The sequence below is a fragment of the Anomalospiza imberbis genome, chromosome 33, assembly GCF_031753505.1.
Source record: "Anomalospiza imberbis isolate Cuckoo-Finch-1a 21T00152 chromosome 33, ASM3175350v1, whole genome shotgun sequence".
NCBI classification, from domain to species: domain Eukaryota; kingdom Metazoa; phylum Chordata; class Aves; order Passeriformes; family Viduidae; genus Anomalospiza; species Anomalospiza imberbis.
In genome coordinates this window covers 1,204,153-1,219,451 of record NC_089713.1, presented here as the reverse complement: position 1 = coordinate 1,219,451, position 15,299 = coordinate 1,204,153, and the positions used below count along the sequence as shown (strand labels likewise).

Sequence of the window (15,299 nt, the reverse complement as noted above, 5' to 3'; positions counted from 1 at the left end):
TAGGCTGGGGGCGGTGTGGCTGGACAGTGCCCAGGCAGAAAGGGACCTGGGGGCACTGGTCGACAGCAGGCTGGACATGAGCCAGCAGTGTGCCCAGGTGGCCAAGAAGGCCAATGGTTCCTGGCCTGGATCAGGAATGGTGTGGCCAGCAGGAGCAGGGAGGTCATTCTTCCCCTGTACATGGCACTCGTGTACTTGGCATTCTTCCCCTGTACTGGCACCGTTCCTCGAGTGCTGTGTCCAGTTCTGGGCCCTCCCACTTAGGAAGGACATGGAGGAGCAGGAGTGTGTCCAGAGAAGGGCAACAAGGCTGGTGAAGGGTCTGGAACACAAGTCCTGTGAGGAATGACTGAGGGAGATGGAGTTGTTTATCCTGGAGAAGACTCAGAGGTGACCTTATCACTCTCTACACTCCCTGAAAGGTGGTTGCAGTCAGGTGGGGGTCGGTCTCTTTCTCCTCACAGCAACTGACAGGACCAGAGGACAGTGTCTTAAGCTGCACCAAGGGAAAATTAGGTTGGATATTAGGAAAAAAGTTTTTTATGGAAAGGGTGATAAAGTACTGGAACTGTCTGTCCAGGGAGGTGCTGGAGTCACCATCCTGGGATGTGTTTAAAAAAAGACTGGATGTGGCACTCAGTGCCATGGTTTAGCTGAGGTGGTGTTAGCGCATGGGTTGGACTTGATGACCTTAAAGGTCTCTTCCAACCCAGCAATTCTGTGATTCTGTGATTGTGTGACATCACAGACCAGGTTGTGACATCATACAGTTGGCTGTGACATCACTGGTTTATTATGTGACATGACATAGCAGGATGTGACATCACAGAGGAGGTTGTGATGTCACAAAGTCGGCTCTGACATTACAGGCTGGCAGTGTGACATCACAGAACAGGCTGCGAGGCCACAGAGAAGACTCTGCCATCATAGAAAAGGGCTCTGTGACATCACAGAGCAGCTGTGTGATGGCACAGAGAAGGCTGAGAAAATACAGAGTGGGTTGTGACATTACAGAGCTGACTGTGAAATCACAGAGCAGGCTGTGACATGACAACGAGACTGCATAACATCACAAAGGTGGCTGTGACCTCATAGAGCTGGCTATGACATCACAGGGTGTCTGTGACATCACAGGCTGGGCTGTGACCTCACAGGGCAGATTTTCTGATATCACAGAGCAAACTGGGACCTCAAAGAGCAGGCTGTAACATCACAGGACACCTGTATGAAATCACAGGTGGCCTGATACATCTCAGAGTGGGCTGTGTGACATCACAGGGGCTGTGTGACCTCACAGGGGCTGTGTGAGGTCACTGGGGAGGTCACTCCACCCCAGCCCCCCCTCCCAGTTCCCCCCAGAGAAGTCCAACGCTGCTCGTGCACAGCGGGGTCCCCTGTCCGCCCGGGTCCCCCCGCCCCCGGCACCGCAGCCTCCCCCAGAGGATGTTCCACGAGATCGACCCCAGAGCCTGACACGGGGACGGGGGCCGGGGCTGTTGGGGGTGGGACAGGGGGACAGGGACCCTCCGGCAGCGTCCCCGTGTCCCCCAGGGCCAGAGCCTGGGCCAGGGCTCCTTCACCCTGTTACCAACGAGGGCTTGAGAGCGCTGAAAAAATCCCCAGCAAGGGATCAGCAAAAACCAGATTTAATATTAAGTGACAGCAAGGCAAAGTTCCTTGGCAAGAGTCACTCTGCTCCTGGAGCCGTTGTGATGGTTGGTGCCATGGAAACCTGCCCTGGCCCCTTGCTCAGGGCTGCTGTCACAGAGCCAGAGGGGATCCCTTGCTGGGGGTTGTGCCATGGCCACCTGCCCTGTGCCGCGCTGGCCGATCAGGCGCCGCGGAACCAGCAGCAAACGCCAGGGCCAGGGCCAAAGGCCAGGTCAGCCCGACAGAAAGGGGCAGTGCTGGGCACTGTTTCCATGGCAGCCCTCACTGGGGGTGACACCTGGGTCACCTGTCCTGGCAGTTGCCATGGAAACCCGGCTCATTGGGAATACAAGGGTGGACAGAGGTTTTAGTAGGGCCTGCACAACGGGACAAACGGGGGTGGTTTTAAACTAAAGGAAGGGAGGTTCAGATAAGAACAGATAAGGAGGAAATGTTTGATGATGAGGGTGGTGATACACCAGGACAGGTTCCCAGGGAGGTGGTCAGTGCCCCATCCCTGGAAACATTCAAGTCCAGCTGGGACAGGGCTCTGAACAACCTGATCTGGTGAAAGATGTCCCTGCTCATGGCGGGGTTTGGATGAGATGAGCACTGCAAAGCTCTTCCCACCCAAACCATTCCAGGACTGCATGGGCAGAAGGGGCTGCTCAGTGCACTCCATCCACTGCCTCGACTCCTCATGGTCTCTGCTGGACCCCACATCCCACAGCCAAACCCAGCCCCTTCTCTGCCTTTCCTCCCCCTGCCCCAGGGGCTGGCACAGCCAGGGGGGCACAGGTGACCTTTGGGCTTTGCAGGGCTCAGGCACAAGGGCCGTGGCAGAGTCAGGGCTGAGGTCACACTCTGTGGGCTGGGGCAGAGCCCAGCCAGAAATGAGCCCTGAGGCAGCAGCTCTGCAGTGCTGGCCACCAGGCCGGCTTGCCAAGGGAGGCTTCTGGCCATGCCCTGCAAGCAGCTGCTGCTGCCAAGGCGCCTTTGGTGCCTCAGGCTCTCCCTGGCACAGCTCCCAGCACGGCACTCTGCCCTTGTGCCCGAGGCCTTCCCTGTGCTGGGGCTGGCCTGGGGCTTTTCCTGCAGCGGGACCTGCCCTGCTCCTGGCACAGTCCACCAAGTCATTCCCTGCATTTCTCCTTTTCAAATCCATTCCATCACCTACTCTCAGAGGTCCAGCCTGTTCTGGTGCTTATCATGAACTGACTGTGCTCTTGATTTATACCAGCACTGGAGATGTAGAATCACCCAAACTGAACACAGAAACAAACTCCCTCTGTCCCATTTTCATGTTCTAGATCACTTTCCAGGTGTCCATGGAGATGTGGGAATGATTATCACACAACTCTCCATTTCTGGCTGCGGGCTCTGGAGATTCCTTCTCTGCATTCAGTCAGGCTTGTATTCCCTAACAAGTCCTGGTTCCACCTCCTGTTTCCCAAGGCTGGAACAGTCACAATGAAAACCTCACCAATGGCACAACTCCCCAGCTCTCCAGGAAGAGAAAGGACAAGCTGTCAAGTTCTCCAAACCTTTGTCCTGCTCTGCTGCAAGAGTCCTGCTGCACTCACGGTGTGGAAAGCCAAGAGAAGCTGCAGGTGGTGGCACATCTTGTGACAGGAGCTCAACCTGGTTCCCCAGGAAAGGTTCTTGAGAAGAGCAAACAGGACTGTGGAGAAGATTCCTGGAAATCTGAAACAGCTTTCCGGAAGTGAAAGTAAAATTGAAAGAAACAGTCCAAGATGTTTTCCTCTATTTATTTCTCTGCTCCCTTTCTCCATCTTGCACTACTTCTACATCCCATTAATTCCAAATGCCTCTCACCTCTAAGATCAGTGACTTAGCGAGTTCTAGACACTCTAAAGTACCATGAGCCACGCAGTTTGCCTTCCAATTTTTGCTGGAAAGCAACGCTGGAGCCATAAGTGCAGGACCAGGACCAGGGAATCCTCCAGCCAGGGAATGTGCCCCGATAGGGTTTGATCCTCAGCGGGGACCTCTGAGATACTTCTGACCTCGTGCAGGAGTCCAGAGTCTGGATCTGGGCTGAACAGGGCAAAGTTCCCGTGTTTAGACAGGCTCAGGGGCTGCCCCCGGGGAGCGGGGGGCTGGGCGCAGGGGCGAGCGGGCAACGGACAAACGGACACGGGGACAAACGGCCCCGGAGCTTCAGTTGCAGCGGCGGCAGCAGCGGCGGCAGCAGCAGCAGTGAAAGAAGCGACTTTCTTTACTTTCTATTGCTTCTCCTCTCCCTCTCCCGCTGTCCCACACCCTCTCCCGCCCTCTCTTTCCCTGTGCCCCCTCCTCTTCAAGTCTCCCTCTCCCCTGCCGGGCTGGGCCATGCCCCCGGCCCGCCCCCGGCCCCGGGCGGGGCTGCCCCGCCCCCGTCCCCACCCCGGTTCCCGTCCCCGTCCCCGCCCCCGGCCGTCCCGCGGGGGTCTCGCCTCCGCCCGGCTCTGGCAGTGCTGGCGGTGGCGCTGCTGGGCGGGCATCAGTGCCTGGGGCTGGGGCGGCATCGCCTCCCTCTGGCTCCGCCTGGCCCGAGCACGGCCCCGGCCCCGACGTGGGCTCCAGTCCCGGCCCCGGCCCCGGCTCCTCCCGGGCCCCGCGGAGGACACACGCGGCGCGGCCGCTGCCGCCGCCTCCGCTGCGGCTTCCCCGGCCCGAGCTCCGCCGCTCGGCAGCGCGGCCGCCGCCCCCGAGCCGCCGCTGTCCCGTTGCCGGGAGCGAACGCCTGGGGAGGGCCGGCCCGGGGCGGTCGGGGGGCGCTCGGGGGCCGCTCCTGGCCCCGGGCCGAGCGCTGACAGCCGCGTCCCGCCCGCAGGGAAGGCGCAGCAGGGCCTGCAGGAGCGGTACCGGCTGGGTTCGCTGCTGGGCAGCGGCGGCTTCGGCAGCGTCTTCGCGGTCACGCGGCTCTCGGACGGCGCCCCGGTGAGCGGCGGGGCCGGCGGCGGGCGGAGGAGGAGGAGGAGGAGGGGAACGGGAGGAGGAGGAGGAGTAGAGAGAGGGGGAGGAGGAGGGGAGGGGGGGGGAAGAGGAGGAGGAGGGGGGGAAGATGGGGCTGGGGCTGGGCAGGGCGGGTGGCGAGCTCAGCCCGCTGCTGCTCTTGGCTTGCAGGTGGCCATCAAAAGGGTGCCAAGGAACCGCGTCCTGCACTGGGGCGAGCTGGTGAGTGAGCGGGGCCAGCGGCAGAAGCCGGGCCGTGCCGGCGGGGATGAGCCGAGGCCCGGCAGGGTGGAAGCAACCAGGACACCTCGAGGGAGAGCAGGCGTGGGGCCAGCGCAGGGCGCAGAGCATCCCGTGCTGGGTGAGGGGTTCCCGACCCCTGGCACGGCATCAGCCCCACTGACGGAATTGCGTTCCTCCCGCAGCCCGACGGCACCAGCGCACCCCTGGAGATCGTGCTGCTGGCCAAGGTCTCCACTGGCTTCCCCGGTGTCATCCAGCTGCTGGAGTGGCTTGAGCTCCCCAACGACATCTTGATGGTGCTGGAGCGCCCAAAGCGGTCTCAGGACCTGCACCATTTCATTCGGGCACGGGGGTTCCTGTCCGAGGAGGTGGCGCGGGATCTGTTCCGCCAGGTGCTGGAGGCCGTGCAGCACTGCACCAGCTGTGGGGTCCTGCACAGGGACATCAAACCAGGGAACATCCTGGTTGACCTGGCCACTGGGCAGGCCAAATTGATCGACTTTGGCTGTGGCACCTACCTGCAAGACACAGCCTACACTCGCTTTGCAGGTGAGCCCACGCAGGGGTGTGCTCTCGGTCCTGGCATCTCATGGCCCAACATCTCACAGCCCAAGCTGGGTGTGGCAGCGGGGATTCTCCCTTTTGCTGCCCTTCATGGCACTGAGATTTCAGCTGAGTTGCATTTGAGCAGGGCTGGGTGGGGAGCCAGCTTCCAGCCCTGCTGGCAGCCTTTGCCCACCACTCTGGGCAGGACTGAGGCAGGGGCTGGGGCAGCCAGCCCAACAAAAACACGGGTGGGTGGGGGTAGCAGAGAGGGGGGCCGTAACCTGTGTCCCAGCCGGTTTGGTGTGCAGGTGACAAAGGGCTTGGACTGCTCCACTCACCTGGTTTGTTTTGGATTCATGATGTTTTTGGGCAGTGCAGGCAGGGAGGATGAAGGCATGGTTTTCCCAAGCACTGGGTGGGTTTTTCCTCCTCATGGTTGGGCCTTGCCAGGACTTCTGCTGCCCTCTTCCAACCCCAGTGGCTTCTTTTCCAACCCCAAGTCTGTACACAAGTCCCAGGTGCTGGCGAGAGGGCAGCGGTCACCCCGTGTGCCACTGGGGCAGCCCCCACACGCCCAGGGATGCTGGGGCCAGGCTCTGGGAGCAGCAGCATCCCCCTGATGAATCCCATCTGTATTCCATAGGAACACGATCATACAGCCCCCCAGAATGGACCCAGTTTGGCTGGTACTACGGCAAGCCAGCTACCATCTGGTCCCTGGGCATCCTGCTGCACCAGATGGTCTGCGGGGAGCACCCTTTCAGGAGGAGCCAGAACATCAGCTGGGACCATCAGCTCTCGCTGCCAGGACGGCTCTCTCAAGGTGGATCTTCATCTCTGGCCACGGCGGCAATGGCAGTGCTGGGAGACAGCAGCAGCTCGTGAGCATCCCGCTCTGGCAGCTGCTGAGGAGGTGGCACATGTCCTGCTCTCCTGCTCTCCTCCAGAACAGGGAATTGATGGGGAAGTTTAGGCCCAGCTCTGAGCACATCCAGCATGGCCTGGGCACGGGAATAGTGGGGCAAAGCCAACAGCAGCCTTCTCCAGCTGACCGGCGGGTTCTGGTTTCTCTGCCCAGAGTGCCAAGATGTGATCAGGCGGTGTTTATCCATGCTGCACTCGGACAGGCCCTCGTTAGAAGAGCTGTTCTGTGATCCCTGGCTGCAGGATATTGATCGGCCCTAGAAGAAGGGAGAGAGCCACAGGCACACTTTGATGCAAGGCCCTGGTAAGTTGCAGCTCCACACATGCCTTGGCAATCAGAAGCAAAGGAACCCAGACATTTTGTCCTGCCTGTGTCACTGCCCAGGGGTCATCAGATGGGGACATGCAGCCCTTGTGCTGGAGCTGAGCTGCTCTGCCCAGCACTGGTGGCCGCCATCTGAGCTGGTTTTGCTTGTCCTGGTTCCCTGACAGCTCTGGGCCCTGGGCAGAACCCTGACAGCCTGGGCTCACCCCCAGGGAAGGAGAAGGAGCCCCTGGAGAAGCTGTACCAGGTGGGGCTGCTGCTGCTGGGGACAGCGAGGACGACATCAAGGATGACAACCTCTTCCTCCACCTGGCCACCGGCAGCTGAGGATGATGGACTTCGATTCTGACACCTTCTCCAAAGCCAGGCTCCACAGGGAATTAGCAGGTGAGTCCACACGCAGGGGGATGCTCCCAGATTTGGGCATTGCACAGCCTGGCCAGGAACCAAAGGTTCCCCCTTTGCTGGGGTGGATGCAGCTGATCCTTCAGTCGGCTGCCAGGCTGCTTTTGGCAGGGTTGGGGGGATGGGCTGGGGTGGTGATGAAATGGGAGTGGGCTCCTGGCCCTGCCAACAGCCCCCAGCACCCACCGTGCCCCGGGCTGGGGCTGGGGCTGGGGCAGCCAGCCCGACACAAACAAACCCCCATGGTGGGAGCAGAGGTGGGACTCCAGAACCTGTGCAGGGGCTGCTTTGCTTTGCAGGCAAGGAAGGGCTTGGGCTGCTCCACTGCCCCTGTTTGCTTTGGGATCACCGTTATTTTGGGGGGCAGTGCAGGGGGGAAGGGAGAAAGCCTGGGCTTCCCTCACCTGTGGGTGGGTTTTTCCCTGGCATGCAGGGGTTGGGCCTTCCTCAAGTCCCTGACAGTAATATGATTTTTGACCTTTTTTCTTGTTCCCCTTTTAGTCTGTAATCTATTTTCAATAATTTGTTGTGTGTTTTTCTAGAGGAAGCGTTCTAGCTGGGGTCCAGTCTGAATGGGGAAGTGCTTGGGAGCAGCTGTGGCGTGGATGGGCCGTGCCCTTGGAGAAGGCTGAGGACATGGTTTGGGACCAGCTTTTCTTCCAGCGGGGGATGGCGTCAGGTGGGTCCCGTCTGCTTGGCATGGTGGGATCAGAGCTTTGGGGAGATGGCAGCGAGCACGGGAGCATCCTGCTCTGGGCAGCTGCTGAGGGCTGGATGTGCCGTGGCTGGCTGCAGGCTGGGCACATGTCCTGCCCTCCTGCTCTGTTCCCGAAGGCAGCAGGGATGGGCAGCTCTGGGCACAGCTCTGGGCACAGCTCTGGGCACGGCCAGCATGGCCTGGGCACCGCGGGCGGCTGGGACAAGGGGACAGGAGCCTTCAGCTGACGGGCGCTTTCTGGTTTCTCTCCTTGCAGCGGGGCTCTGCGGGTGCTGAGGCTGCTCTGGGCTCTGCCAGGGCTCTGCTGGAGCTCAGCACCGGGCCGCAATCAGCCAAAGAAGAAATGGGGTGACCTGCAGCACAGACCTGCTTGAGCATTTCAGCAACACAGCTCAAGTGTGCAGAGTGTACACCTCCCAGGGAAAACATGACACCACCCCAAAATAAACTTGTTCAATAGCTTCTGAAATGAAATCTATCTGGGATGACCCCAAATGACATTTTGCAGCTTGCTCAAGCTGTAGCTCAGCCCTTCTCTGAACAGTTCTCTCCTCCACCTGCCTTTTACTTCCCAACTGCTCCCTCTTTTCCCCCAGTGAGTTCCCAGCCCATGGCAGTCTCCATCACACTGTTGCCTTCCTTGATGCCCCTCACCACGAGGAAGGCTGAGCCCCAGGCTTAGGGACTCATCCTGTCACTGGCTGAGGAGCAGCAATGTCTCAGAGGTGCAGTGGGATTTTAGTGTCATTCAGAGCTGCTCTCCAGCCCTCAGCTCTCCTCACTGCTGAGTTCCCACTCCCTTTTCCTCGTCCTTGCAGCAGGATGAGCTCTGTGAATCCCCTTGAGCCTCCCCACTCTTCCCAGCCCACGCACCCACCTCAGTTAGGCTGAAGCTGCAGCTTCTCTGTCTCCTGTGGCACACCAGTCCAGTCCCCTGTGCGGGGAGCCCCAGCCCCAGAGCACAGCACTCAGCAGTGCACTCCGGGCTGGAGCAGCTGCCCTGCAGCCCTGGCTTGGCTGTTTGTGGCAAGGGAATGCTCCCTGTTTGCAGCTGTCCCTGCAGGATGGCCCCAGGGCAGAGCCCAGCCAGGCTCCCACTGCAGCCCCTGAAGCTTGGGGCAGACAGTGGTCCCAGAGCTGAGGTTCACGGGGAGCACCCAGAGCTGTGGCTTGCAGTCAGTGCTGGCAAATGTTGTGTTCTCATCTCCTGCAGCCTGTGGGGAAGGCCACCTGTGCTGCAAGGCCTGTGTGTGCCAGGCCTGTGTGTGCCAGGGGCTCTTGGATGTCTCTGTACCCATGGACAGAAGGCTCTGTGTGTGCCAGGGGCTCTTGGATGTCTCTGTACCCATGGACAGAAGGCTCTGTGTGTGCCAGGGGCTCTTGGATGTCTCTGTACCCATGGACAGAAGGCTCTGAGTGTGCCAGGGTTTCCATAATGTCTCTGTGCCCATAGGTATGGAATAGCATGGGCCCTGAAAGTGTCAGTCCCGTTGCTTGCACGCTCCTTCCTTTGTATACAAGACGCATCCATGCACACCCCCATGTACAGATACATTAAAACGTCAGGGAGGGACAGAGATTTCCCCCAGGGCTCTAACTTTGGCATAACTCACCTTTTAGCCAGTGGCCAGGGGATTTTTTCCCCAGTTCTGTGTGAGAAGGTGTCCAGGAGCTGAAGGAGCAGCATTTAGAAGCAGTTTCAGGATTTCTAGGCAGGAAGTGGAGCTGACAACCATCCACGTAACTCGCCGTATTCATCAGGATGTGCTGCTGGTTCTTTGGGAATATGGCCCAATGGAGACACGAGCCTCGGAAAAATCCCAGCTCTCTGTGGGTTTGTGCAAAGGGGGAGCAGCAGAAACACTTTGTGTCTGCTCTGGGGACACAAGGCCCAAGGAGCTGCGGTGGCAGAGGGTGACCTGGGCTGGTGGCAGGTGAAGTCCTGGTTCATGACATCCCAGAGTGGCACAGGACAAAGCTCCAAGCCCTCCCAACCCCACTGATGAAGTCTTTGTGATGCTGCACATCCCATAGGAAAAGCTGCTGTCACACAATGCACTGGGATTTGTAAGTTTCATTTTCAATACTTTAGGTCAAAGTTTCAAACTGCAATATTTTTGTACTCAAGACACAGTTGTGCACAATCCATCTCTCATCCTCCTATTGCTTCAACTCCAATTAAAAAAAAATCTTAATATTGTAAACAAAACCCAAAGTCTTTAAAATGGATGCTGAGGTCAGTCCATAAGATGGATCCAGGCATGAGAACATGCACAAAGCAAATGAGTTCTCCCTTTAAAAATATCAGTTACCTCTTAATCCAAAGTTACAGAAGATTTTCACTACACATTTGTTTCTTTTTTTTCTCTTTCATATTTTTCTCGGTTTTTTTTTTCTTTATTACTTTCCTTTTTAAGAAGATAACACATTCTGAAAAAGAAATGTTCAGCAAAATGAGATATATTTCTGATAAACAATGAAAATATTTACTCCTCTGTTTACTTTTCTCTGGATACCCTGATGTAAAAAATCTAGCAGATATGAGCAGAGGTGTCAAGTGTTTGCTTTGGACTAAGCTGGAGTTCAGCACTGCTGACATCCTGCTCCAGCCAAGAGTTGCAGAATTCTTTTGCACATCTCAAGCCATGTGTTTGCAGGCACAGCACCTGCAGAGCTGACACACCAGTGCACGTGAATAACTCTGTTACTCCCTCACAGAATTTGGGCTCTGCCCCAGAACGAGGTGCTCCGGCCCTTTGCTCCTGGTTCCTGTGGGGAGCAGCTCCCTTCCCTCTGGCTGAGCTGCTCAGGCAGAGCCCGGCAGCTCCTGGCCCTGCAGGGCTGAGGCTTTTCCCCGTGGCTGGGCACAGACGGATGGAGCAGCACTGCTGGACACGGGCACACACAGGGACCAGCAGCAGCTGCCTTTGGCCACCTGAGGCTCCAAGGCCCAAACTCTGAGCAGACAGGGCTGGAAGAGACTCGCAGGCTCCCTGCTGGCTCTGCTGCCCCACTTGTGCCCACCTGGGAGCCCCCAGTGCCAGCAGGGACTTGAGATGGCAGCCCTGGGCTCCTGGAGGTTGTGCAAGGAACGGAGCTGGGGACTCCCTGTCCATGGGGAGCTTCCAGATGGAAAAGAAGGATACTCAAGGGAAAAAAGGACCAGCAACTCAGGAAGTGTTTAAGGATGTTGTTAGGCCATGCAGACAGAGAAGTTGAGAGGTGAAATCTCAATTAGAACTTAACATGGCAGCTTCTGTAAAAAGAATAAAACATGTTCTTATAAAAGATTTATAACAAAAGGTAGGATAAGGAGAACCTCTACTCTTTACTGGATGCAGTGGAGAATATAGTAACTAAAGATAAGGAAAAGGCCAAGCTACTTAACACCTTGTTTGTATCAATTTTCAATATTAGGACAGGTTGTCCTCAGGACAAGAGTTCTCCTGAGCTGACAGGTGGGCACAGGGAGCAGAGCAGTCCCTAATCCAGGAGGAAGCAGCTGGGGACCTGCTGAGCCACTCAGATACTCACAGGTGTATGGGATCAGATGGGATCCATCCTAGGGGGATGAGGGAGCTGGTGGATGAGCTCCTCAAGCTGCTCTCCATCATTTACCATCAGTCCTGGCTCACCAGGGAGGTCCCAGAGCACTGGAGGTGCCAGTGTGACCCCATCCCCAAGAAGGGCTGGGAGGAGGATCTGGGGAACTCCAGGCCTGTCAGCCTGACCTCGGTGCCCGGCAAGGTTCTGGAACAGATCACCCTGAGTGCCATCACAGGGCACCCACAGGATGGCCCAGGGATCAGAGCCAGCCAGTGTGAATTTAAGAGGGGCAGGTCCCGCCTGACCAACCTGTTCTCCTTTTATAACCAGGTGACCCAGCTGTGGATGTGGAAAGGCTGCGGATGTGTCCATCTGGACTTCAGCAAAGCCTTTGACACTGTCTCTGACAGCATTTCCTGGAAAAGCTGCACCCACGGCTTGGGCAGGTTCCTCCTCGCTGGGAGATTGAAGAGCTGGCTGGAGGCTGGGCCCAGAGAGCGGTGGAGATGGTGCTGCATCCAGCTGGTGTCCAGTCCCTGATGCTGTCCCCCAGGGATCTGTGTTGGGCCCAGTCCTGTTTAACATCTTCACTGATGATCTGGGTGAGGGGATCGAGCCCACCATCACCAAATGTGCAGATGACACCAAGCTGGTGTGAGTGTGGATCTGCTGGAGGGCAGGACAAGAAGACACAGCCTTGAGCTGCACCAGGGGAGGTTTAGGCTGGACAACAGGAGGAAGTTCTTCACAGAAAGGGTGAGTGGGCATTGGAATGGGCAGGCCGGGGGGGAGGTGGCACTGTCCCTGTCCAGTGGCACTTAGTGGCATGGTCTGGGTGACAAGGCAGTTTTAGGGCATTGGTTGGACTTGATGATCCCAAAGGTCTTTTCCAGCCTATTTGATTCTGTCATTCTGTGATGACTGGGACACTCTGGGGCCATTTTGACACTGCAGGGCCTCGTGGAACAAAGAGGACCATGGTGACCCTGTGCAGCCCCCTAGAACCAGGGCTCCATTGTGGTGCTCTGGGGCCAAATGGAACCAGGGAGTCCCCCGTGACACTGGGTCCTCGTGGAACCACAGAGGCCATTGTGACACTGCGGGGCCTCCTGGAACCGAGGGGTTTCACCATTTTGACACTGCAAAACCAAGGAGAGCATTGGGAGAGTCCAGGGCCCAGTGGAACCAAGGGGCCGTTCTGACACTGCGGGGCCTCATGGAACCAAGGGGACATTGTGACACTGCAGGACCTTGTGGAACCAAGGGACCACTGTGACACTCTGAGGCCTCAAGGAATCTGGAAGGCTGTTGTGACACTGTGTGGCCTCGTGGAAACAAGAAGTCCATTGTGACACTGAGGGGACTTGTGGAACCACAGAGAGCATTGTGACAGTGTGGGACCTCATGTAACCATGGGGCCACTATGACACTCTGGGGCCCCATGGAACCAAGGGGCCACTGTGAAACTCTGGGATCAAGGAGAGCATTGTGACACTGTGAAGCCCCATGGAACCAAGGAGTCCATTGTCACATTTTGGGGCCCCATGGAACCAAGGAGACCAGTGTGACAGTGCAGGGCCTGGTGTAACCCAAGGGACATTGTGACCCTGAGGGGCCCCTTGGAACCAAGGACATCTTTGCAGATGACACCAAGTTGGCTGGAAGTGTTGCTCTGCTGGAGGGTAGGAGGGCTCTGCAGAGGGACCTGGACAGGCTGGATCCAGGGCCCAAATCCAACAAGGTGAGGTTTAACAAGACCGAGTGCTGGGTCCTGAACCTTGGCCACAACAACCCCTGCAGCACTACAGGCTGGGGACAGAGTGGCTGGACAGCAGCCAGGCAGAGAGGGACCTGCAGGGACTGATGGACAGTAGGCTGGACATGAGCCAGCCGTGTGCCCAGGTGGCCAAGAAGGCCAATAGCTCCTGGCCTGGATCTGGAATGGTGTGGCCAGCAGGACCAGAGCTGCTTTGCCAGTGCTGATCTGCCCCCAGCTCTGCACACAGACATTGCTGCTGCAGCTCCAGAGAAGGCAACAAAAGGGCATCACTGCAGAAAACTTTGCTGGCAGATCCTTGAGTTCCTTTACAGCCACCAAGAGCGTGGCTGCTCATTGACAGTCTGTGGCCACAGGGAAGGTGGAGAGAAATAAAATGAGAAATGGCACAAACAATGATACTTCTTTGTGGACAAGATTAAGGAAGTAAAACAAAGAAAAACAACTTCCAAAATGAAACCAAGTATCAAAGATGACTTATATTGCAAGTGATTTGCAGAAATTGGCCAGCAGTTTAACGTTTCTGAAAGCATCCAGTCATCAGTGTCCACACTGCAGCCTTGAGCTCCTGGTTCCTCAGGCTGTAGATGAGGGGGTTCAGGGCTGGAGGCACCACCGAGTACAGAACTGACAGGGCCAGATCCAGGGATGGGGAGGAGAGGGAAGAGGGCGTAAGGTAGTAAAATATAAGAGTGCTAATGAACAGACAGACCACGGCCAGATGAGGGAGGCAGGTGGAAAAGGCTTTGTGCCATCCCTGCTCAGAGGGGATCCTCATCACGGCCCTGAAGATCTGCACATAGGAGAAAACAATGAACACAGAACAGCCAAGTCCTAAACAGGCACTAAATGCAAGAAGCCCAAGTTCCCTGAGGTAGGATTTGGAGCAGGAGAGCTTGAGGATCTGTGGGATTTCACAGAAGAACTGGCCCAGGGCATTGCCATGGCACAGGGGCAGGGAAAATGTATTGGCCGTGTGCAGCAGTGAATTGAGAAAGGCACTGGCCCAGGCAGCTGCTGCCATGTGGGCACAAGCTCTGCTGCCCAGGAGGGTCCTGTAGTGCAGGGGTTTGCAGATGGACACGTAGCGGTCGTAGCACATGACGGTCAGGAGGGAAAGTTCTGCTGAGATGAAGAACAGAAAGAAAAAGAGCTGTGCAGCACATCCTGTGTAGGAGATGGTGCTGGTGTCCCAGAGGGAATTGTGCATGGCTTTGGGGACAGTGGTGCAGATGGAGCCCAGGTCGCTGAGGGCCAGGTTGAGCAGGAAGAAGAACATGGGCGTGTGCAGGTGGTGGCCGCAGGCTACAGCGCTGATGATGAGGCCGTTGCCCAGGAGGGCAGCCAGGGAGATGCCCAGGAAGAGGCAGAAGTGCAGGAGCTGCAGCTGCCGCGTGTCTGCCAGTGCCAGCAGGAGGAAGTGGCTGATGGAGCTGCTGTTGGACATTGGCTGTGGCTGCACATGGGGATCTGTAATAAAAGCAATCATGGAATAGTTGGGTTTGGAGAGGACTTTAAATATCCCAGCACAGCTTGGGGGCACTTTCCACCCTCTGCCTGCCCAGGGCTCTGCTGCCCGGAGCTGTCCCTGCCAGCAGCTGCTTCCCTGTGCCCAGGGCTGGGCCCTGCCAGTGCAGACAGAGCCCAGCCCAGCCCCTGGGGGCTCAGCTCTGCCCTGCAGACCCCTCCCAGCTCAGGCACTGCCCAGGGGCAGCTCTGGCTCTGCAGGCTCTGATGGCAGTGTCAGAACAACCCTGAGGAGGCTGGAAAAGTGACACTGATGCTGTGTCAAAGAAACCCTGTGCTGATTTCTGTCACTGCCTGGTTTATTCAGATCTGAGAGAAAACTTTTTTATTTTTCACAACCTAAATTGAGAGATATTAATCTCTCAATTTCCCATGCAGACAACCCAGAGCAGTAGATTAAAAAAGTAGGATTTTCCGTTTTATGCGGCCCCTGGCTCACTGTGCTCCCTGAATAATCTACTTGAAAATTTTCTGGAGTTAAATGCCATGCTGGGAGCAGTCCTGAACAATGCAGCATCCTCAACACAAGAAGAACACTTCCAAACCCTACCAGCTGTCTCCTTCCACCCAGATCTTGACCCCAGTGCTGGGAGCAGCTCCCTGAGCCAGCTGAGAGCTGTCCCTGGCAGGCAGCAGAGTCCCTGGCCCAGCACAGCGCCCTGGGCTGCAGGACCCTGCTC

General features: G+C 57.2%; 3 protein-coding genes across 3 annotated transcripts in view; 1 reads left to right on the top strand and 2 right to left on the bottom strand.

Annotated features, from left to right (window-relative positions):
* Positions 1-15,299, top strand: part of LOC137463965 (zinc finger protein 208-like) — a 1,270,300-nt gene that overhangs the window by 143,089 nt on the left and 1,111,912 nt on the right. The gene's annotated exons all lie outside the window — the stretch shown is intronic.
* LOC137463966 (zinc finger protein 271-like) overlaps positions 1-15,299 on the bottom strand; it is a 1,077,684-nt gene that overhangs the window by 151,531 nt on the left and 910,854 nt on the right. The gene's annotated exons all lie outside the window — the stretch shown is intronic.
* LOC137463969 (olfactory receptor 14J1-like) lies at positions 13,607-14,539 on the bottom strand. Its single transcript, XM_068175311.1, has one exon. The coding sequence runs from the start codon at positions 14,537-14,539 to the stop codon at positions 13,607-13,609; it is 933 nt and encodes a 310-aa protein (XP_068031412.1).

Bases quoted from the DNA above. Each gene is read 5' to 3' on its own strand.
- LOC137463969 (XM_068175311.1), bottom strand. From the start codon at position 14,539: ATGTCCAACAGCAGCTCCATCAGCCACTTCCTCCTGCTGGCACTGGCA.